Raw genomic sequence first — 16558 nt, 5'->3', positions numbered from 1 at the left:
CTTCCCTAAATAGGAGAAACCTACTTACAAGTCTTCCCCATTTTCTGACATCTTCTTGACAACAGGCTGTGTAGTGGGAGGAGAGGTGGTTATGATGGGCTTAGAATTTCCTGGCATAGTGCGTTAAGTATTATAGATTGTTGTTTGGGTAGAGAGTGCAGCTAGTAGTATTTCTTTTGTTTAGAGACTCTTATGGGAATGTTTTCTACCCCCCATATGAGGTGATATGGCCTTCCATTAGGCATTTCTAGCCAAACGAAAGTTTATTGCATCTCACCATTCACTCTCTCAGCTAAATGCCAGCATGTATCAGACTGTTGGCGGGGAATTCCCTTTTTAAGCTTCTTCCTATGAAACTGTACTAGAATCCCAGATGCTTCCTGTATACAGACAGCCAGACATCAATGGCTTCCCTCTGCAGGGGAGGCCCCATTCTCTGCTTTTTCAAGTAGGAAACCAGGACTCACAGGCAGAGGAAGCAGGGATTTTATTGGAACATAACTTTTCAGCAGAGGATCTGAATTAGTCAAGGTGCTGTTTCTCAGTGCAAGGAGGAATAGGAGAGTGATACTAGGAGATACTGAAACAGAGAACTACATACTTTTTTAAATTGGTTCTATCCTATAACCTAATCTTTCTGGGCTCTGGGTTCACAGAACAGGGCTGAACATAATCTGGGAAAATCTCTCCACGGAGAACTTTCTGGTTACTCTGGTATGCTGCTTAGGTGGTACACTGACGTGCTGTGAAGTGATGTGGCCTCGCGCTAAACGAAGAGGCTCCATCACAGTAACATGCTAAGAGCATCGGACTAGGTAGAGATTGAAAGACCCAAAGTCATGTCTTAACTCTGATATTGCCTAGGGTACTCTAGACAAGTTTTGGGGACTCAGTTTCTTCATGAGTTGGACTAAAATGGTCTCCTGGGTCTTTTCCAACTTTAATAACTTTTTTTGTCCAGCAACAATAAGATTAAGAGAAGACCAGAAAGAGGCTGGACTCAGAAGGCCCCATTCTCAAACTATAGAGGCTGCGGGTTTCCCTTAGTGGCTGCTGGACTTAGCTCATCCACTCGTTGCTTGACCGTCTCTGACTGTTCCTCATAGCCAATTGCCTGGAGCCAAAAAACTGCAGCCCGAGCAAGCAGATCTGCCTCACAGCCCTCGGTCCCAGGCAGCTGGCTGTCCCTGCCTCAAAGACACTGGCCTTTTCCATAGGATTTAAAGGAATGTGTAAAAAAGGAAAAAAAAAAAGTCATCTGGGCTCTGGAAACCTGAGGGAGTTTAGACAGGGTACAGAGTAGTGTACAAAGAACCATTGAGGAGTTGGAAGAGGAGAGTTACTATCAGGGCTGGTTCATTAAAAGTGACATGTGAACTGCTCTGATCTGCAGGGTGTGGGAGAACAATGGTTCGAGTGTCAAAGAGAAGAATCCATGTGATTGTATCACAGCTACTATTTCAAGCTGATGATTGAGTCAGCGTGTGGTTTTAATGACTCAACTTTATTTCCATGTCTGAATTGCGGCCTCTTCTATACCGGCCATCTGCTCACTGGGATAAAAAAGTCAAGGAAAGAAATTGGTCTTTTTCTTCCCTTCCTTCCCTCTAAGCTCCACCTACATTAACAGAACCTCAAGTCTGGAGAGCCTCTAAAGACTGACCTCTGGTGACTAGCATTTGACCTCTGCACAGAGGGGTAGCAGTTAAGACCCAGATAAGCTCATGTGGCCCAGCTCCACAGAGCTGGCTAGCGCTTGAGCTAGAACTCTAGCCTCTTTTTGTGATTCCAAGTCCAGGGCTGTTTCCACTAAGCCTACTGATGGAAGGAAAGGACAGTGACTCCTCTGTGGAGGCCAGAAGTATTCGTTCGTACCTTCAAGCCAAGAGAGCACTAAACACTGTACAGTTGGTATGAGAATTTTCTGATGACTACCTGTCTATAGAAGGTGAAGAATATTTGCTACACCACCACATACTCTCCACTTTTGTAAAAATAGGACAGGAATTGGGATCCCTGGGTGGCGCAGCGGTTTAGCGCCTGCCTTTGGCCCAGGGCGCGATCCTGGAGACCCAGGATCGAATCCCACATCAGGCTCCCGGTGCATGGAGCCTGCTTCTCCCTCTGCCTGTGTCTCTGCCCTCTCTCTCTCTCTCTCTGTCTCTCAGTCTTTCATGAATAAATAAATAAAATCTTTAAAAAAAAATAGGACAGGAATTATAATTAGGTGACTTTTAGACAGTAATGAGTTCTCTAGGACAGTAATGAAGGCCCCATCTGTCCCAGTTTCCTCTCCCCTAAGGAAGCTTATTAAGAACACTTCCTCTTCAGTAGCAGTTTCTAGCCTGTATTTTATAGATGTCTTTTTCCAAATCATTGACCTTTTCCTAATTCATCTGTGCTGCTGTGAATACATGGTTGGTGGCTTTTGCTAGTGTTTTTATCCTAGCCCACCTGAACTTCTAGGAATGTGGCTTCTGAGAGCTTTGGCCAGTGTCTCAAGATCATTCCCATTTCCCCCACAGACTATGAGACCCTTCTCTTGTGAGTTATCTAATATAGCCAAATTATGTATCTGCTTCTATGGCTACTTTTCAATAGTCTCAAGTACTCAAGCTAAGGAAAGGAAGGGAAAAGTCACTTTCAGAACAAACTGTTGAGTGTAATTGTGGCTCTGAAGACAGAGTAGAAACCAGATTCTTCAGTTCTTTTGATTCTCTTCCCAGTTCCAACAAGAGCATTCTTGTATCTAATTCTGACCATAGGCCGCATCATGGCCATTCCTAGTATACCTACTTCCTAGGCTTAACAGGGAAGTTTTGGTCTTCTTCCCACATACTCTTAGTTTTCGTGAAATCTATAATGCATCAGAATCTTTTGGAATCTAGAAAACCTAGAAACAATGCTTGATGAGGTACAACCAGTGTCCTCTTAGTTTAGAGGAAGAAACCAAAGAGATATAACATAAGACATGCCAGACTTGAACTCTGACTTTCCCATGTTGCCCGGGAGGTGTCTCTGAAGACCCAGTGTTCTTTTTCCTCTGGGGTCTGAAGTCAGAAATTATTTCAATACAAACACATCTATTTAGTCACACACAAATAAATAGTTGGCAGTGCCTCCTCAACTGCTAGGGACTGAATGCACAAGAACACCCAAGTGACATCCAGCCACTGCTTTTCTGGACCTGAGAAGTAGGGTCCTAGAGGAGGGAATAATTCAGAAAAAAGCAGAAACTCAGTGGAGACGAGGAAGACTTGGCTAGAGAGATGAAGAAGACAGAAGCATCTCCCTGTTTACCTTCCTAGTCACACCCTGGTGGGCTCCTTTTCCTCCCCCGTACGTCACTGAGGCCATAGCAAGTGCTCCTAATCAAAGGAGCGGTTTGTGTAAGGCCTGGAGTCTGGGTCACATGCTTTCCCCCAGACCAGATGATAAGCCCTTGAGCTGGTCAGTCAGGGCCTTCACTGTTCCTTCTCCTCTTGTTAGACAGTCCTGTGTACCCCTGGGAGGAGGAGTTGGAGGAGGAAGAGACCTATAAATTGGTAACCTGTGGGCATGCCGTGTGCTCCCTGACCTGTCGGGGGGCCTCTGTCGTGTGAACACAGTGGTGCTGCGTCACATTTCTGAAGAAGCTGACAGCCCCGCTGAAAAGCTGGGCCTACTGACCCTGTTTGGCTTCTGTCTTGTCTAAAGCTTCTTGCTGGTCTAAACAAGGCAAGGCAGAGGTATTCTGGGTGCTTCGTTCGCCACCTCCTCTGGACCTCGCCTTCACGTGCATGTCCTGGAGCTGCCCCAGCCCTGCCGTCTTCCTGTTAGAGCTCTGGGCTCCTCTCACTGGCCCTGCTTTAAGCCTTAGGCGCTGCTTTCTTCAGTCATCTTGCCCACGAGCCAGCAAGTGGGGTTTGAGATAAAATCAAATGCTTAAAATTCACCCTTTAAAAAGTATGTACTTCAGTATTTTAACAAGTTTGTGCAGATATCACCACTACCTAATTCCAGATTATCATCATCACCCCAGAAAGAAACCCCATCGCCATGAGCAGTCATTTCCCCCAGCCCCTGACAGTCACAAATCTACTTCCTGTCTCCCTGGATGTGTCATTCTAGACATTTCATAGAAATGGGACTCCTAGCACATGTGGCCTTCGTGTCTGGCTTCTTTCAGCCCCGGCAGGCAGCTCTTTGTGTACATGTGGTCTCTCTCTGCTGCTTGTAGGGCATGGGAAGAGGCAGAGAGCATGAGCTGGGCACAGTCCCAAGGAACTGCCTTTGTGCTGCAGATTTATGGTCCCAGTATCTTCATTCCATAAATTAACACGAGAGTCTTAGAACAGAAACCCGTGGGTTGATTGGTTCTTTTCTTCCTAAGATGACAACTGGAGCTTCACAATCCCTTAGCCCTTTGGGCTGAGATTGCCTTGTGGGGGGCGGTCCTGGCCTTCCTTGACCCCAGCTCTGCATTCCCTGACAGCTCTCATGACCCACCCGCTCCCACACCCCCCATACATACATACCTTGTAGGGCCCTTGGCATGCGTATCTCAGCTGCTGCCCTTGAAGAAACAGGAAAGAGCTAGGATGTAGGCATGGGGAGAGGAAAGGAAGGCTCGGGGAACACTGGGGAATGTGATGTGCATGTGGTGGCAGTGCATGGCCGCTGCTGTGCTCCTCTTTGCAGGAGTCCCCCCGGGCAGCCTGCAGCAGGCCCTCCTCTGCTGGGGCCAGCCATCCGCAGGGCTGGCTGAAAATGGTTTTGGCCCAGGAGGATCCCTGGACGCTGCCAGGAAAACAAAAATAATACTCTTTTACTAACCTTGGGGCTATTTAACTCCAACAACCCTGTGATGAGAACACACATTTTGAGTACTTAATTTCTCCTTAAGTTACACAGCAGACTGGCTCCACGTTCTGGCTGGCTGGCTGCATTGACACCCGTGTAGTGTCCACCCAGGGAAGCACGAGCGAGGCTCGCTCTCCTGCCTGCACCCTGCCCTTAACATTCTCTGCACAGAGAAAATCTCTTCCCCGTGTTCTGGGATCCCCGCCCCTCCTGCTTTCAAATAGGGGCCTCCCTGAATCAGAGAGTGCAGCCACATTCGTTCGCATGGCTTCAGGCTGAGCCTCTGCCAGAGTGTCGGAAAGGGATTGGAAATTGAGCCTTGTGTGGTCAAGCTCTTTCATGTCTCCTCTTTGCAGCCAACAGGAAGGCCGGGTGTGCAGTCACGTCTCTGCTAGCCTCGGAGCTGACCAAGGACAACGCCATGACTGCTGTTCCTTCTAAGGTGCCCAGGAAAAGTGAGGGGGTCCCCACCATCCTGGAGGAAACCAAGGAGTTGGTTGGCCGTGCAAACTAAGCTGGGTCCTACGGCCATAGCAGCTCCTCCAGGAGCCCCAGACTGTCTGGTCCTGTGGCATGTGCCTCCAGGGTCGCGGAAGTATTCCTCTGGGGCGGCTGCTGCTACCACCCTGACCCTCTTCCTATGTCCATCAGCACAGCTTCAGCTGCCGGGAGGCCAGCAGGAGAGGGCAGAGCAGGGAGGCCCGAGCCCCACCCAGCCAGCCTGGCTGTCGTATTACCAAAGCAGGCTCCGTGTTTGCTGCCTTAACCCCAAGTGTCTCCTCTCTGTCACTGAGGCCTTGTCTCAGACGAGGCCCCACCTGCTTTCCCAGCCCCTGCCTTTCCAGTGGGCTTTCCCCTGGGTCAATCTCACTGGGTTTGTGCTTTTCTTTTGTGGTTTCTCGAGCCCTGCCAACAGCATGGGGCTTGTGCACCTTTGGGCTCTCTCCCTCCTTTCACTGCTGTCACCTCTGCTCTGCTGTTCCCTTTCCTGGTTATTGTTATTTATTACTAGTGGTGTGACAGTGGGAGCCATGCCTAGAGAAGTGGGGAGCAAGCCCCACCCTTACTGCACCTTCCTGGGAACGGCCTCCCAAAACAAAAAGGACCTGGACCACTTGATCTGTTCTATGGTGGCCAAGAGCCTGTGGAGAGGCAATGTCTAGAGACACTGTGGGACCCATCCCCAGCCTGCTGCCATGTCTTATGACTCTGCCTCTGTGAACTCTCTATACCTGCCTGGGCTCCTGAGCCGTGGTCACTGCTCACACCTTCCCCCAAGCTTTGGTGCATCTCATCTGGAGTATGGGCTGTACTGTGACCATCCCAACACCTCACCCTTTGTCTCCAAGGAAATGGGAGGTGGAGCCTCCTGGCTGAGAAATTGTTTTGCAAATGGATCTATTTTTATATGAGATTTTTTTTTTTTTTTAAAGAAAATAACTATTCCTTTCCCCTTTCCCCTCCATAGTGTAAGAGGCTCTGATAGCAAGGTCCCAGCATCCCTGGGATTTATCCCCACAGGCCTCAATCCTGAGCAGGACCTTGGACCTTTGCCTCAGCCCTAAGCCTGGCCTGTGTAGATTCTCTCTCCCATTATCCAGTTCTGGGGCACAGCTTCTCTGGTAGAGCTGAACCAGGCCTAAGAATAATGGGAGCTCTGAGACCACAGTTTTTATAAATTTAATATATTTATCAAGCCAAATGTGCAAATGCTAACTGGGCCCTGGGCAAGTAAGCACAGGAGTATGGCCACACAGCATAGCCCTGCTCCCTTCTGAACAGTGGGCAGACCAAGCTGCTCAGTAGCCCCGGCTCCAGGAAGCTCAGGTTCTCTGGCTCCAGGTGACACTTTGCCCTCCTTGTGCTTTCAGCTTCCCACCCCCCAGGTAGGGAGAGAGAATGGTACTGTTACGGCTTACCCAGAATTCAAGTTTTGGAGCAAAGGGGGGACTTAGGCGACCGAAGCATTCCTGCAGGGAGGCTTTCAGGCCGGGAACCTGGGTGCTGGCTCAGCCTTCAGGCCTGTGTGTGAAGGTGCAACAGCAGCTCCTTTGAGCTCTTTCCTAGAAGGTGGGGGTGAGGGGGAGGCTGCCTCCCTGAGTCTGCTCCTCCTCCCTGCTGACATCTGGGGCTTTGACCCTTTCTTTTTTAATCTACTTTTGCTAAGATGCATTTAATAAAAAAATACACAAAAAACAAAATGCAAACTATTTCCCTTGCCTCTTGGGCTTCTGGGATGTCATCACCTCCAGTTTATTGGGTTTGTTTCCAGTTGTTAATAAAGCATTGAAACAGTATTACCTTACCATCTGCTTTGTGAGTTTAAGCTGTTTTCCAAATCCCTGGTTGACCTGACAAATAAGTGTCAAAAAGTTTAAGGTGCCTGTCATGTGCCAAACACCCTGCTTGGGCCTCTGCCCTTGAGCCTGCACAGCCTGCACCAAGTGCACCGAGGAGTCGCTCCAGTGCAGGCCCCGCCCCCCTCTGCACCGCCCATTTCTGGAATTCACTTCTAGCTCCCCACCTCCTCCTGCCCCCAATACCTGTGCCTCTTCTGCTGCGGGAAGCATTCTCCCATCTCTCCTCTACCCCCCCACCCCCCTTGGTGGCCACAGATCATACTTTAGACTAGAGGAACTTAACATTGGGGTGGAAACTGAGCCTGGCAGCAGAGGTCAGAAGCCAGGGGTCATGCTCCAGGCCACTTCCTGCCCAGAGCCATACTTGAGCACGTGGTGACCTGCACAAAGGAACCCTACACGCTGTGAGCGAGGAGACTAGAGAGGAGGGGCCTGAAGAGGACCAGGACACCACTGGGGCAGGCTCTAGAACTGGAAATAAAAGCCTTGTAAATAGCCCTGGAGCCTGGGCAGCTTCCTCCCCCCACCGGAGGCCAGAGCTTTACGGGCGCACATGCCAACTAGGGGACCAGCCACAGCTGCTCACCCGCTCTGCCAGTCCGCTGCTGCCGTGCCTGGAATAGAACCCAGGCGCCCGGCACCCCGCCCTCCGCAGCCTGGCGCTCGGAAACAACACCCTGCTTCCATCCCAAACCGCGCTCACCGCCCTTCCTCCCACACAAGAACGTCGCCTCCAGATGCTTAGTTGGGAGGCTTGGTTTCCATGACGACAGTCTTCAGGCGCTGGCAGAGCCGGCGAAGGGCTCCGAGGGCGAGCCGACGCGGCCCTGCGCCCCGCACACCCAGTGACGGTCTCCTTCCGCCCCGCGGTTAGGCATCCCCTCGCTGACCAGCGCACCCCCCGCCCCGCCCCGGGGGGGTCCGTGTGCCTGTCCTTCCGCTCGGCCTTCTCTCCACCTTCCGTACGTCCTGCAGGAGACCGGACTCCCAGTGTGCTTCAAGGGGGAGGCAGGGGAGGGGAGGAGGAGGACTAACTGAAGAGTGAAAGCGCAGAGAGGGCGGGCCACCTGGGTCGGCCGGCCACCGGCCTGCAACGTCGTTTCCCACGGCCCTTGACGCCGCGGTCCCCTCCCCAGCAACAAAGCGCTGAACCTTCTAATCTTGGCTTTGCTGCAGAGTGAGAAGCTCAATTCCAGATGGGTAAACTGAGGTCCAGGCTATAGCCTGGGCCTGTGCGCGCATGGCCTCCCACTCCCACAGTGTTCCCAAACTCACTCGGCAGTAGGGGGATGGGCAAAGGAGGCGCGCCCCTCCTTCAGAGAAGCCCACAAAGGTACTCCGGGGCGTTAATTTTGCAGGGAAGAGGCGAGACCAAGGAAAGGTGCACCAGCCCGTTTCCAGCTCTGTAGCGGGCGCCAACGCGCTCCCGCCCCGCCCCGGGGCATCCTCTCCCGCCTGGATCCTGGCGCCTAGGGCCGCAAGGGAGACAGCAGCCTGCGCCCAACTGCACACTCCACTGCACGCTGACACGCTGCACTCAGAAATGCCCGCCTCCACAGCAGACGCAGAAGCCGATTACACGCAGCGCAATACCGAGCCACAAGCACAATCACAGTCGTGCTCTGCTGCCGCTGCACAGCAGTACCTCTAGCACACAGCCACGTGACAGTCACATACAGACTCGTGGGCAATGACACCAAACCGAGACGCAAACATCATCGTCGCCTGGCGATCCCGCCGCCCTTCGTCCAGCACGCACCGCTCTGCGCATCCCTTCATCCATACTCGCCAGGAGCCTCCATCCCTTACACAGAAGCGTTCAAGCTTTCAGAAGAAACGTTTTAATTTTTTTCAAAGAAAAAAAGCCATATAAATATTAGAGTATAAAACTTGCGTGAAACACAGGAAGGGGAGTGGGTGGGGCAGCTACGTGACTATGCAAAGAGAAGCACTTCTAGGCGTCAGTACAGGGGAGGGGGGCGCCGCAGCGCGTGGACACAGCACAAAACACAGCACGGCCGCCGCTGGCGGATTCAAGGGCAGTTGGCACGGAGCCCTCCACCCACCCGCCACCACGGGAAAGCACACCGCACTACACTATTGGCTACTCTACACCAGCCGAAAGGGGGGGCTCTATACTACTGTCGGGGCTGGGGTGGGGTTCTTGCACAGCCCCGCTGGGTGTACGAGGCTGGGGCGGGGTAGACAGGGGTGGGCAGAGAAAGGTCTATGCACAAGGAGGCACTGGGGGACTTCAACCAGGCTCTGGCCACTGGGGGGCAGACTGGTGAGGGGCCCGGACAGTGGCCTTCTGGGGAAGAAATGGCACCTGGCAAAATGAAGGAACAGAGGCTTGGGGAGCGCAGGGCCCCACAGAGAAGCCCTGATCCCAGGCTGAGACATCCCATCCATTTGGTCCCAGGTCTAGCTCCATGTCTCCCCAAAACCCAGGGACCAAGAATGGCCCAGCCCGACCCTCCCTCACTGCTGGGGCCACAATGATTCTTAGATCACTGGCACCTCTGGAGTACCCAGCACCCACAGAGGGCCCTCTGACCTCTCCAGGGGCCTGGTCCTAAATGTCCTCACACCTTCCTCTGACTGTAATGCCAGTTTAAACCTACTGATGTTAACAGCTTAGCCCAAAGTTTACTGCCTTTACATGGTACATGAGGGCCCAGCCTGGTACTTGGTTTATGGCTGGAATTGGGGATCTGGCCAGTACCCTGGTGACATACAAAGCCTTCTACAAGACCCTGATAACCGGTCAGTCAAGCTTTGTCCATCCCCCACATCCACACACTTCCTTTCATCTCACCACCCCATACTGTCTTGGAACATGCAATGGAGTCTCTTGTTTGGGGAGGGGAAAGTCACAGCATGCAGTGGGAACATCAAACAATGAAAAACAGAACAAAACACTGGTCCCGAGGGTGTTTGGAAGAGGCATGGTAGCTACATGCCACCCCCCCACACACCTAAATCCAGTAAGCATCAGTACCATGGGAATGGTGACTGCATCTCCCAAAACTTGAGCCTGGTCTCGGGAAGGAGATGAAAGGACTGGCACCAAACCATGCTTGGAGGAAGTTTGAGAATTGGAGAGGCCTAAAGGTTATGATGGCCTTCTAACTCTTCAGAACTGTGAGACTTTTTAGGTCACCAGGTACCTCAACACCCCGACCACCCTACTTACGAAAGAGGGCTGCCGAGGGGGTAGGGAGAAGGAGGGAGGCAGGGGATGGCAGATGGGTCTGATTGAATTTGGAAGATGGGAAAGTCCAGCTGTAACTTAAGGAGGAGTGATAAATGGTGTCTACACAAACCCCACTACCCCCACGGGCACAGCAATTGATTGGATGGGGGTTCCCAGCAGAACTCCCTTTGCATATTCGATCCCTTGGGGGCAGAGAGGGGGGTGTTGACTGGGCACTTGTTTCTTTTCCCAAGGGGAGCATGGCCTGGACCCCTACCAGTATCGTGGGGGTGAGCCCCGAAAATCGAGGCTTGGGTACAGGTAAGGGAGAGACTGGGCTGGCTGGGGCGGGGGGGGGGGGGGGGGGAAGCCACCCTGTGGCTCTCTGGGCCTGGCCTCTGCGTTACTTCTTCTCCTTTTTGCCTGACTTCTTCTTGCTGCCGTTGCCACCTGCGGGGGCCTTGCCATCTCGCTTGCCAGCTGCGTTGGTCAGTGTGGCATTGCTGCCGGGGATGTAGACGTTCTGGCGGTAGTCGGGCACGTGCTGCAGGGTAAACTGGGGCCCGTAGCGGGCACTTAGGCCCATGGTGCCAGCGCCCCCTCCCAAGGTGGAGCTCCCATCAGCAGCTTCTGCAAGAGACAGAGGAAGGTCAGGAGCTAAACTCTGAGTCCCCAGCAGTCACTCTGTGAGAGCACAACCAGTGAATGAATGCCTGCCAAGTGCCCACGAGCCCTGGGAATACCACCTCTATGCACAAGGGGTGGGGGGGTAAGTGACACAGCCTAGATTTGATTCCCAGCTCCTTTACCTACTAACTGATTTGGGGCAAGTCTACCTAAACTCCCCTAAGTCTCCTCAGTTTTCTGATCTGTGAAACTGGTTAAAAATAGCATCTACCCCTTCAGGTTTGGGTTAAGGCTAACCAGGATCATGAAGCATATAAAGCACCTAGAATAGTGCCCATCACACGGCAAGGGCTTAAAACGTGCTAGCTGTTACTTTTCTCAGGGCTGAGATAAACGCTCTCAAATTCTTGCCCTAACCGTCCTCAAGGGAGTCGCCCTGGTTTCCTTCCACACTGGACCTTGGTCTCCTGGAGGGCTGCAACCAGGACCTGTTGGTCCTTCCATCCTTCTCCTGCCAGCACCCACAGAGTGGGTATTTAGCAGTTCCGTTGTTAGTCTGGGGAGGGCGGTGGTTCTCAGGCATTCATTTCATAATAGTACCAGTAGCCGATGCCTACTCTGTGCCAGGCACTTGGCTAGAGAGTGCACGGGCATGATGGCTTTCAGCTCCCCAAGACAATCCAGTGAGATATGTGGTATTTATCCTCACTCTACAGAAGAGGAAAGCAAGGCCCAGAGAAGGTAAAAGACTAACTCAAAGCCATAGCAGCACGCAGTACCCAGGCACCTGGTACTTGCCCATCGTGAGGCGTGGCTGCCACCACCCTCACCACTGCCAAGTGTGTGTCATTACTTCTAGTCTACTCTACATGTTCCCCCAATGGGGCCAGCAAGGAAAAGCAAAACTTTCCACGACTCAGAGTTCACAAGGGCTTCTGCTGGAGTCCTCTGGCAGCGGAAGGGTTAAAGCCCCAGGAATTCCCAGGCCAGCCCCAGCCCCGAGGGCAGAGGAGCACTCCTCCCAGCTGCCCTTGACTCCACCCTAGACCCTGGGAGTGGGTCGAGAGGCAGACTAAAGCCTAAAGCCAGAGAGGCTGACTAATCCTGGGACACTAACCAGGGACTGAGAAAGAGACCAGCACCCGAGGGGGAGGGGCAAGGAGAAGGGAATGGAGGGGGAGGAGGGAGGGGGTGAGGGGGGACTCTGGCTTTCCACCTCCCTGCGCCAGCGCTCAGGTTTCTACAACCTCCATTTCAAGTCCCAAATCCCAGGATGTGAGGGGTTTGGGGGTTTGTGTGGAAGAGAGGTTGAGTGGGAGGGAGCAGCTGCCCACTTCCTGCTCTCTTTCTCCAGGCTGGGCCCCTCCCCCAGCCCTTTCATTCAACTGACTTCCCAACGTTTTCCCTAATTAACTCCAGGAGGGAGCCCAGCTCACCCTCCCCTGCAGCACCCCTCATTCAGCCTGGGAATGGAGGGGTTGGAGGTAGGGGCCCAGCATGGGCTTCAAAGAGCCAGGATTCCAGAGTGATTTAAGGCCTAAGGGGAGACTTCAGAGGTGCCAGAAAGGGGGGGGTGGAGGGACACACACACACACACATGCACACACGCACTCACACACACATGCACGCATGCACACAGGCTCTTGAGAAAGGAAAATAAATGGGGAGAAACAGGGAGAAGGTATGGGTTTGACTGGGTCATTGCAGGCCAGGCCCACCTATGTCCCACAAACATCCTAGATCTCTAGGGAGCACCCTAAGCGGATGGAAATGACAAAGGCAGGTCTTGCCACCTCTCACCAGGAGCACAGGCCTGCCATCGGCCCAGGTCCTATGGGAGCATCAAGGTTGGGCTGGACCAGGAGGGAGATGATGTGCAAATCTGGAGCATAAGAGAACAAGGCTGGCACTCGAGTTCCTTCTGGTCAGCTCTGCCACTAAAAAAAACTGGGTGACCTTGGCAGAGGCCCTGCGTGATTCAGGCCTCTGCTTTCCCAGGTATAAATCTGAGCGGGGAGAAGGCAGACTACAGGCTCTGACCTGTACAATCAATTCTTCAGCAGCCCCTCCTCCTATCCCTCCATCACAGCAGTGAGCGGGGGACCAAGGTCTTTTCTATTCCAAAGAGAAACACGCTTTAAAAAGCAACAAGGAAGGGCAGCCCGGGTGGCTCAGCGGTTTAGCGTCGCCTTCAGCCCAGGGCATGATCCTGGAGACCCCGGATCGAGTCCCACGTCAGGCTCCCTGTGTGGAGCCTGCTTCTCCCTCTGCCTGTGCCTCCGCCTCTGTCTCTCTTTCTCTCTGTCTCTCATGAATAAATAAATAAAATCTTAAAAAAAAAAAAAAAAAGCAGCAAGGAAGAGGTGCCTGGCTGGCTCCCTAGGAGGGGCATGGGACTCTCCATCTCAGAGTTGGGAGTTCGAGTCCCATGTTGCCTGTAGAGATTACTTAAAAATAAAATCTTTAAAAAGCTCTGGCCTGAAAGTGAGAGCTGCGCTGGCCTCCTCGCCAGCTCCTGGCCACCCCAACCCCCCTGCCCTTCTCACCCCAACCCAGCGCTGAAACAGCATCTCCAGACAGGGACGCCTGGTCAAGCCAGACCAGGGTCAGTTGAACCACAAACCAGAACCTCCTTGAAAACACACTTCCCTCCAAATGTTTATTTTAAAAACCTCCCAAATGTACTTAGTTTCCTTCATACTTACTCCCCCTCAGCAGCCCCTAGCGCCAGGCTGGGCTGGACTCCAGGAACCTCTCTGGCTTCAAGACAGGGAAGCAGGTATGAAAGTGAGAGTAGGGCCTGACCCTGCCACTTCAACCTTCTGGATCCATTCCCCAAGGCCCAAGCTTATACTCAGGTCAGACGCTGTGTGGGCTGGAGGGGTGGAGCCCTGACTGGGGAGCCAGCCTGCAGTGACCCAGGATAGTTGTAGGCCATAAATACCAATTCCATTTCTGTTTTATAAATGTGGATTTAGGTCAAAAAGCCTGCTTCCTGGCTGTAATGCTAAAAACCACAAGAGCTAAATATGCCTGTCAGTTTACTTTCCTCAAGAACCCGGCTTGGCATCTCCCAGACCCACCCACCTGCCTCTGTCACACTCTGTATTTGGCCTCTCCAGAAGCACAGCACTCCCGACCTGGGCCGGCTCTGTCACTTCCTCTTCCTCACCCTCTTCACCTACCATGGGCCCGGCTTCACTCAGGCCCACAGGCATCTGGGAGATGTTCACCAGATTTAACAACAACAAAAAAATGCAGGATGCCTGATTAAATATGAACTTCACATAAACAATGAGCAATTTTTTTCTATAGTATGTCCCAATACTAACATTTGGTGCCTGCTTAAGCTAAAATACTATTTGTTGCTTATGTGAAGTTAAAATTAACTGAACATCCTGTATTTTATCTGGCACCTCTAGTCAGAGAGAATAAAGCAAGATAGGAAGAGGACCTGACCCTCTGCACCTATTCGGCTACAAGGGAAATATAGGCTACATCTACAGGCAGACGTGGTCACCACAGAAGAAAAGGCATCAACCTGAGAGTCAGACTACATTAGAATCATGCATCTGCAGCTCAAAATGAGGACCTGGGAGCAAGGGTTTTCTCAGTTCTCTCATTTGTCAAATATAAGTAATCACAGACCTGCCTTGCAGAGCTAGTAAGAGGATTAATTGATGTAAGGCCCATCAAGTTTGCCTAGCATGTACCCAGGACAGTACAGGGGTGTGATTTTAGTGATTTTTGTTCTGATTTTACCTGGTTCTCTACCAGCCCTCCACACATGCTCGGGGCCAGGGCTTTGACTGCACTGTGTTAAGCCTTGATGCCTTAATCCTCTGACACTCTCCACAGGAAGCTTAGGGTTTGCTGCTCCCACAACTGGTCCTTATTAATAGGCATTTTTCTAATTCTGCTTTTTATGGGTCAATAAAGATACAAGTTAATCAATTTTAGCCACTGTGGAGCATGCCTGTACTCGGGCATTCCTGCGCTAAGGCCCTCCCTTTGGCCCTCACAACACTGCTGTAAGATCTGTCATAGTATTTTATAGTCATTGAAACTGAGGCTCACAGGGGCTTAGGACCTTCCTTGAGAACTCACAGTGAAGCATGGGTGCCAGGATTTGAATCCAGGTTGGCCTGCCTCCAAAGCCTGTGCTCTTAAGTACTAATATCGTTCTGTTTCCCCTGCTCAGGACCCTTTTGACTCTTCAGGGACAACAATCAGGGGCTGAATCTCTATCACATATGAAGATCTCTGTCAGCCTTCTAGAAAAATCAAAATCCTGCTCTGTGGGGGGGAGGAGCAACAAAAAAGTGAAGGGTCCAAGTGCATTCTCTCACACCCATGTGCACAGACTGAAGGCTTGCCTGGGTCACGCCCAGTGCTTTGTGCTCTGTGGTGGCATCTCATTTAATCCTCACAACAACCCTTTGAGGCCACTGCCTCCATTTTCCTGGCTGAAGAAGGGTTAGTAAGATTAAGCAAACTGATCAAATTCACAAAGATAGTAAGTAACAGAACTAGCATCTGACCTATGCCATCCCCTTCTGAAACTGGACTCTCAACACTACTGCTCTACATTCCCTCAATCTTTCTATTTCCACTCCCTCTAGACATCCCAGGACCCTGAACTGCTTCTCAATCTGGCTTTTTGTCCAGGATTTGTGAGTCTTCTCAGAGCAGCTGAAAGATCCAGAGACGCCATGCAGGTTAAGGCAGGTGACTTCTATTCTCCTAGAACCTCACATCTCCCATCCCAACACACAGAGGGCACAACTTACCACTGGCAGAGGCCAAGATCATAGCTTGCAGCATCTCTGTGTCAAATTGGTTGTTGGGCCAGGTGCCGGTTTCATCACCATTTTGGGAGCTGAGGAGAGAGCGGGATGGTGAATACAGTCTTCCAGGCCAGCCCCACTCAGGCCCCTCCTGTCCTCTCCCAGGGAACCCAAATCTAGTACTCTGTATCTTCATCCCATGCCAAAAGATGGCCTGTAGGATTAGAGCATGTAATATTTGCAATTCCTTTGAAAAATTTGCTTAGCATACTTGCTTGCCTTGCATCATCTATAAAAATCAAACCTTTTCTGAGGCACTTCCCTAATTCCTCAAGTTCCCTCTCACAGCAGATCATCAGATACTGTTCTCCAGACTGCCAGTTTCCTACCTCTGCTTTGGTAACATGAATAAAATCTGTCAGAGGGATCCCTAAGCCCACCCAGACCAGGCCAGGTGCCTCCCCATGACAGCTCCAGGGGCACTGACCCTGCTATGGTACCTGCCTCCTACTGAAGCACCTAACGAAGACCGTCAGACACTCTAAGCATTGAGAAAAAACATGAAGTGATTGATAATTGTTAAAAATGCTAACCTATAAAGGATCCAAAGGAATTCCAATCCAGCTTGGATTTTTACCACAGTGACTATTGTCATGCATTTTTGGGACTTTGCAGTATGACATTATTTCTGTTTCTGAGGGGAAAGGGAAACACCCTGACACACACACAGTCCATTAGGTGATCCT

General features: G+C 51.7%; 2 protein-coding genes and 1 long non-coding RNA gene across 27 annotated transcripts in view; 2 read left to right on the top strand and 1 right to left on the bottom strand.

The window, feature by feature from the left end:
* DIAPH1 (diaphanous related formin 1) overlaps positions 1 to 7139 on the top strand; it is a 97619-nt gene extending 90480 nt beyond the window's left edge. Inside the window, exons 27-28 of the mRNA XM_072826252.1 lie at positions 3490 to 3545; positions 5199 to 7139. Coding sequence (XP_072682353.1) covers positions 3490 to 3545; positions 5199 to 5237 — 95 coding nt within the window. The 3' untranslated portion in view covers positions 5238 to 7139. The remainder of the gene's footprint in view (positions 1 to 3489; positions 3546 to 5198) is intronic.
* Positions 7140 to 7734: 595 nt separating this feature from the next.
* LOC140633550 (uncharacterized) lies at positions 7735 to 10779 on the top strand. Its single transcript, XR_012031132.1, has 2 exons — positions 7735 to 8164; positions 8561 to 10779. It is a non-coding gene; the product is annotated as an uncharacterized lncRNA (long non-coding RNA).
* LOC140633534 (protocadherin gamma-C5) overlaps positions 9028 to 16558 on the bottom strand; it is a 193312-nt gene continuing 185781 nt past the window's right edge. For all 25 annotated transcript variants that reach the window (XM_072826237.1, XM_072826236.1, XM_072826216.1 and 22 more), the window contains 2 exons: positions 15816 to 15904; positions 9028 to 11028 (listed from right to left, as the gene is read on the bottom strand). In XM_072826237.1, coding sequence (XP_072682338.1) covers positions 10802 to 11028; positions 15816 to 15904 — 316 coding nt within the window. In that variant the 3' untranslated portion in view covers positions 9028 to 10801. The remainder of the gene's footprint in view (positions 11029 to 15815; positions 15905 to 16558) is intronic.

Source organism: Canis lupus, chromosome 5 (genome assembly GCF_048164855.1).
Source record: "Canis lupus baileyi chromosome 5, mCanLup2.hap1, whole genome shotgun sequence".
Classification (NCBI taxonomy): Eukaryota; Metazoa; Chordata; class Mammalia; order Carnivora; family Canidae; genus Canis; species Canis lupus.
Note: the sequence above shows the minus strand (reverse complement) of the source record. Positions and strands in the feature narration are given on the sequence as shown.